The sequence below is a fragment of the Zingiber officinale genome, chromosome 1A (assembly GCF_018446385.1).
Source record: "Zingiber officinale cultivar Zhangliang chromosome 1A, Zo_v1.1, whole genome shotgun sequence".
In the NCBI taxonomy this organism is placed as follows: Eukaryota; Viridiplantae; Streptophyta; class Magnoliopsida; order Zingiberales; family Zingiberaceae; genus Zingiber; species Zingiber officinale.
Genome location: NC_055987.1, coordinates 191,760,516 through 191,767,055, shown reverse-complemented (window position 1 = coordinate 191,767,055; position 6,540 = coordinate 191,760,516). Strand labels below are relative to the sequence as shown.

The following is a 6,540-nucleotide window of genomic DNA, read 5'->3' as shown; positions in this document are numbered from 1 at the left end:
TTACCCTCTGATTCATAAATTACGATCAAAAGGATCTACGTTCCACGTAGAATTGAATTAACCTATCTGTCACATGCTGAACGTTTAACAACCTCCCTAGAATTAAACTCAGGTGGTGTTTGGTTAAATGATAGAAATGATTATAGATATGAGTTTGATAGTAAAATATAATGAGAATGAGAATGAAAATGAAACACACCTAGTTATATGAGTTTGATTGATTGCCATAAATTTAGAAATCATTCCTAAATTATCATTCTCAAATTCACAATTCAAATATTATCTTTTACTATCATTTCATTTCCTCATTTTTAAATACATCAACCAAACATCCACTCATACTAATTAATAATTCTACAATTATGGTAGCGTGAGAGTTGGTTGTTTATTTATAGTCCATTTATGCCGGTTCTTTACAATCAAATGTATATTTTATCAATTTAATTATTGCACTGCACTATTTCATTGAATAAAATAATTTAGAAAAGTAAATTATTAGATTAGTTTTTAGAAAACACTATTTCATTTAATAAAATAATTTGAAAAAGTAAAACCACTATTAACTAAAGGGAGTATAAAGTTGGAATTAAATAATTTATTTTCTTAAAAAAATAAAAAAGACCTAAATTTTAAAAATAACGTGTGTTTATAAGATTGCCAATAATTTTAAAAGTAATTTAATTCTGACAACTTCAATCTAATCTTATAAGATTGCCAATAAATTTATTTAATTTTTGGTTTCTTTAAAATTAAAAAAAAAACATAATGATATAATCCGTTTATTTTTTCTTACTATTTCAATCTATTAAAAAATAGTAAAAATAAAATAAAATTGTTGAGAAAGATTCAAACGAAAAGGTTATAAAATCAGGGTAACCAGAGAATCTTTCTATAATGGCCGGCGGTGGCGATGGCTGCGGCGACAGATGGGTTGATCTTTCTTTGGATCTCTTCTCCCTTATCTTCTCCAAACTCTCCCTTCCTCAACTGCTTCGCTCCGCCGCCGTCTGCGTCTCGTGGTCAGCTGCCGCCCACGAGGTGCGCACGCGCAGCAGACGCTTCGAGTTCCGGGGGCAGGGCCCCTGGCTCATGTTCGGGGGCGGCCCTGACAGGGACTCCTCCGCCGCCACCTTCTACACCCTCGACGAGGGAAGGGAGTACACCATCCCCCTCCCGGACGCTCCCATAAGCCGCCGGTTCCTTCTCGGCTCCGCTCACGGTTGGGTCATCACATACGACACCAGCTTGGGGCTGTTTCAACTACTAAACCCGATCACCGGCTCGCAAATCGACCTCCCCTCCGTCGTCTCCAATCACCTCGACATCATCCACGACAACGATGAGCGCTCCAATATCCGAACACGTCGACAATTTCCATTGATTGAATCGCTGATAGAAACTCCTCCCTTCAAAGCAATCCTATCGGCTGATCCCTCGCTCGAAGATGACTACACTGTCGTGTTCATCCACTATTTTATTCCCAGCATCTGTTTCACCCGCTCCGGCTACGAGAGTTGGTTCCAGTTAAATGATGTGAATCAATTTCAGGACATTCTCTTCCACAAAGGCAAACTGTACGCGACCACGATCTCAGGATCCGTGCAAGTTTGCGTCATCGACGACGCCCGACTTCGACGTGGCGAACTGCCCACATTTACACCGGTCATTCCGCCCGATCCTGATCACTGCCACTTTGACTACCTGGCCGAGACTCCCCGAGGAGATCTCTTGAACATTCAGAGGAAGCTGGGCAGGCATGACCTCACTGTCTTTGTCGAGGTTTACAGGTTACAACTGGAGGAGGAGATTCTAAGTAGAAGAACAGAACAAGTGAAGGACTTGGGAGAGTTGATCATCTTCTTGGGCAGCAACCACCCGCTTTGCCTCTCTGCATCCGATTTCCCACACTTGAGGCCTAATTCCATATATTTTACCGACGAACTGACACTCTTTAACCGTCATCGAAGGACCATGAGAATCGAAGAACAAAGTATATCGGGAGAAAGTCAGAGTTGCCCTCCTTTCCCCGTTGACGTAGGCATCTACAGTATGACCGATCGCACATTCACAAGTATCTTACCAGGCGATCCTCGACTGAAGTGGCCGCCTCCTGTTTGGTTCAAGCTAGATTAATTTTTTTTAATTTCTTTTTTGTACATTTTTAGATGATTACTGATCATCTTTCCGCCATTCTCACCTCTTTCTGTCTAACGATCGAAATGTCAGCGCCGGGTTCCAAATACAACCGATGGGAATAATTAAGTCAAATGACCAAAAGAATTCAAATTCTGGAGAGACTTCCATCGTCAATAGTATTGTCCCAGCTTAGATAATAGCACCACCTGGGAGATTATTAATTAAATAGGTGTTGATGGAAGTAATAAAGTGGGATGACAGGACACACGGGAGGAGTCATAATCTAGGGGAGATGTCCTTAGGCAGGGTTCTTTGAGGTGTAGAGGGGATCTCCAAAGGTAGGAGGCTCTCGCAGCCAAAGATAGTTGAGCTCCATGGGAGATTTTCAAAGGCAGGGATACTCTTGTGGTACGTGAATTGAGGACATTTCGTTGTGGGGATGCTTCTATGCTGTGCTATTCGGTCGGAGATGTATTCAAACGGGTTGCTCCCAAATTTCTATTTATAGAGCCAGGGGGCTTGAGTTTTTTTTGGATGTGTACCCAATTGGTTCTTCCCAAGCTACAATATCCAAGCTTGTGAAAGCTTAATTCTTTCTAGGGAGGTACTCAATGAAATTGTTCCTAAGTTGTAATGATCCGGTCCGGAAGCTGCGTCAGACGGACCGTCGGATGAAGTGGATGAAATGTTGACGAAGTCGCGACGTCCCGGAAGGGGGTGTGCTGAGATGGCTCCCGTGTTGATCAAGTCTTCGGATGTCCTCTGGTCAACGCTATCTGCAGCCAGTCACCGGGTTGACCTGGCCCCCGATACCTCGATGCTCAAGGCAGATCCCCCGATATTACTGTTGTCCTAATATTGGCCCACTCGGCGCTAAGGGACACGTCGAATCCGTATCAGGAGACCGCGTTGGGCCACCGACGACCGAGGGAGAGGGAGGTAGCATGGAGGCGGCGTCTGGACCATCATCATGTGGAGGGGGGTTGTGCGGCCAGCCGACGACCATAGCTGATTGCTGATGAAAGTGGTGGTTGCGCAGGGACCATGGGCGGCAGCAACCTCTTCAAACGACGAGGAATAGAGTGTCGGAGGGTTGTCGGCCTGAGGAGAGGAGCAGGCCGGAGTGCTGCCGGCGAGGAGAAGGATAGAGAAAGGGAGGGGCGGCTCCGGTGAGAAGTGCTCGGAGGGGAGTCTGAGAAGAAGGTCCCCTTTGGTTCCTGTTGGCGGCGAAGAGAGAGAGAGATGTAGAGGGAGGAAGTGTTTGCTGTCAGTGTCGGATTATAGGCAGCTGAGGTAGCTGGAGGTAGCTGGAGGTTGCTGCCCGCGAGAGAGGAAGGAGAGGGGAGCAGTGGCCGGTCCGGCGTCGGCGTCGCGAGGAGGAGGAAGAAGAGCAGTGTTCGTCTTCGATGTTGTGGGGAGAAGAAAGAGAGAAGCGGGGGTGGTGGCCGGAAGCCGGCGCCGTCGATGCGCGCATGAGAAAGAGGAAGCCAGAGAAGTGGGCGGCGGAAGCAACCCCCCTGAACCAAACCCCTCTCCCCCTCCTTTAAGCCCTAAACAGGGGAATGACCAATTTGCCCCCCTTCCTTCCTCTTAATTACTCTTCTACCTTATACCCATATCCGTATCACAAGCCTCCCCCTCAAGTCTAGTCGAAGGAGGCGCAAGTCCGACTGACTAGACCCATCCAAATGAAACACAAAATCACTACTGTATGCAGAGTCATATCGCGGGTATAACGTCGAATGAGTCGCTATGGACGACGAGTACCCAGCATAACGACGAAAAGAACAAGCGCCGACCGAGCGACAAAAGACATATCTAGCGAGTGTCGAAAGAGCGATCTGGCGAATGTCAAGCGATATTGAGCAGACGATCGAGGGATGCTAAGTAAAACGATTGAGCGGCAAGAAATCAATACCAGGCGACCGAAAACGTGCCAACCGAGTGATAATGAATCCAGGTGATATAGAGAATAATGGATGAGCGAAGCCGTGAGCGCGAACGAGAGAAATACTGACCGATCGTCAATAAATAGCGATCGGGCAATAGAGAGAAGGATGGTCGCGCGAAGTCGTGAGCGCGACCGAGCGAGTGTCAACCGAGCAAATGCAGACCGAGCGAGTGCCAACCGAGCGACAGCAAAACGCGAATGATAAATATCGAGCAGAGCGGTGAGTGAAGCGGTGAGCGACGACAGGGCAACAGTGATAAGTGAAACGCGGATGATAAGTGCTGAGCAGAGCGGTGAGTATGATGAGTGTCGGGTAGAACGACGAGTGGTGAGTACCGACCGGGCAACAGCGATCAGCGAAACGCGAATGATAAGTGCCGAGCAGAGCGACAAGTGAAGCGGTGAGCGTCGATCGAGTAACAGCGGTGAGCGAAAACGTGAGCTGAGAGTGCCGAGCAGAGCGGCAAGTGAATCAAGCGTAATGAGTGCCGAGCAGAACGGCGAGTGAAGCGATGAATGCCGATCGAGCAACAGCAGTGAGCGGAACGTGGGAGCTGAGTGCCGGACAGAGCGGCGAGTAAAGCGATGAATGCCGACTGAGGAACAGCGGTGAGTGGAACATGGGAGCTGAGTGCCATGCAGAGCGGCGAGTAAAGCGATGAATGCCGACTGAGCAACAGCGGTGAGCGGAACGTGGGAGCTGAGTGCCATGCAGAGCGGCGAGTGGGGCGGTGAACGTCGACCGAGCAACAGCGAAACGCGAATGATAAGTGTCGAGCAGAGCGGCGAGTGAAGCAAGTGGGATGGGTGCCGGGCAGAGCGGCCAGTGGAGCGGTGAGTATGATGAGTGCCGGGCAGAACTGCGAGTGAGTGATGAGCGCCGACCGAGAGGTCGTTGGGCGTGAGAGCATGCTCACTTATAACTCGCACTGGGGCGAGAGTCTGGGACAGCCGACGTAGCAGTTCGATCGTTGGGCGTGAGAGCAGAGCTCACTTATAACTCGCAGAATAGGAAATAAGAAGGAAGACAAGGAGCTCCATTTACATTTACAAAAACAGAGAATAGGAAATAAGAAGAAGAAAAGGAACTGCAGAATCAATGAAGGAAGACATAAGAAGTGGTTAGAAGAGTGTCATAATATGTTTCATTGTCCGAAACGGACAATACTTTAAGTGTGGGGGATTAGGGAGATCTTTTCCATAAGGTGATATTGAATTGTTTTAGTTCCAAATGTTGAAATTGAAGTGGAAAACAGATAAAAAAAAAAATTGAAAAAATGGCACATTCAAGAGAGTATCAAAGTTGGAGATAGAGTATCAAGATTCTATGTTTGCATTCAAATTGAAGGAGGGGTTAGCTTGATACTTTGAAGTGGTAATAACAAATGGTATTCATCACTTTATACATCAAATTGGTCAACTTATCAAGTATATTCCTCCAATACTCTTATCTTCTTATTTTCTTCATTAAATACTTTTCTTTTGCCATTTTCATTCACTTTCATTGTTCTTTTTGCTTCCATTTAAATTCTTGATGATAAAATCCTTTTGATTCATGTATGCTATGTTTTATGGTGGTGGAGAATTAGAAAATAAGCAAGCTTATGGTAGTGAAATGTTGTGAGTGACATTGAGTGAACTCCACTTATATGCATTTTTGAGTGTGAGGGTTAGAGTAGGGGAATACCTTGTGAGAATACAACTTGCTTAAGTTTTCAATTGGATTGAAACTACCATACCTACTGATTATTGTTTGGATTGTATTCATGATTGTTTGTGATCTTTAAAGATGACCTTAGTTAAATTCTTTTTACTAACTTTTAGGTATTGCTAGGGAATTATTGTGGAGATGATTTTTAATTTTCTTGACTTGAACGGGACGTCCAAGATTAAGTGTGGGGATTTGATAACCATGATTTGGCTATATTATTTTGATTCATAATGCATATTTTTTGATGGTCTATTCATAGCTTAATATCACATATTACATCATTTTCATAATTGCATTTGAATTTGGACCTAATTTCAAATTAGTCTATTTTCATGGTATTTGATGCTAATATTTGATTATGATTTTGTAGGCATCAAAAGGGTCATGGACCCGATCAGATCAGGCCACACTTGAGCTCAAATCTAGGGCAAAATGAGGCGATCAAGCTTTGGATTGATTTGGACTATTCGTTAAAGATCGGAGAGATCTAGGTCATCCGTTGAGAATCTGGTCCATTCGACCTAATGAGAAGAAGATCACATCCGTAGATGAAGATCCAGGAAGTTTGATCCAGATCAGAGACGATCCAACCGTTGATCCAGCCCAAATCAATCTGGACCGTCTGATCAATTTTGAGGAGGTTTAAAAACCCCGAGAAGCTACAGTACCCAATGGGCTCGGGCGTTCGCGATTTCTTCACTGTAGCATCGTCTTCTTCCTTAGCGACGCCGAGTTCCCGTTC

At 45.4% G+C, this 6,540-nt stretch overlaps 1 protein-coding gene across 1 annotated transcript; it reads left to right on the top strand.

Moving 5' to 3' along the window:
* The first annotated feature begins 894 nt into the window (after positions 1-894).
* LOC122008842 (F-box protein At2g05970-like) lies at positions 895-2,133 on the top strand. The gene has a single exon (XM_042564712.1). The coding sequence runs from the start codon at positions 895-897 to the stop codon at positions 2,131-2,133; it is 1,239 nt and encodes a 412-aa protein (XP_042420646.1).
* Positions 2,134-6,540: the final 4,407 nt, after the last annotated feature.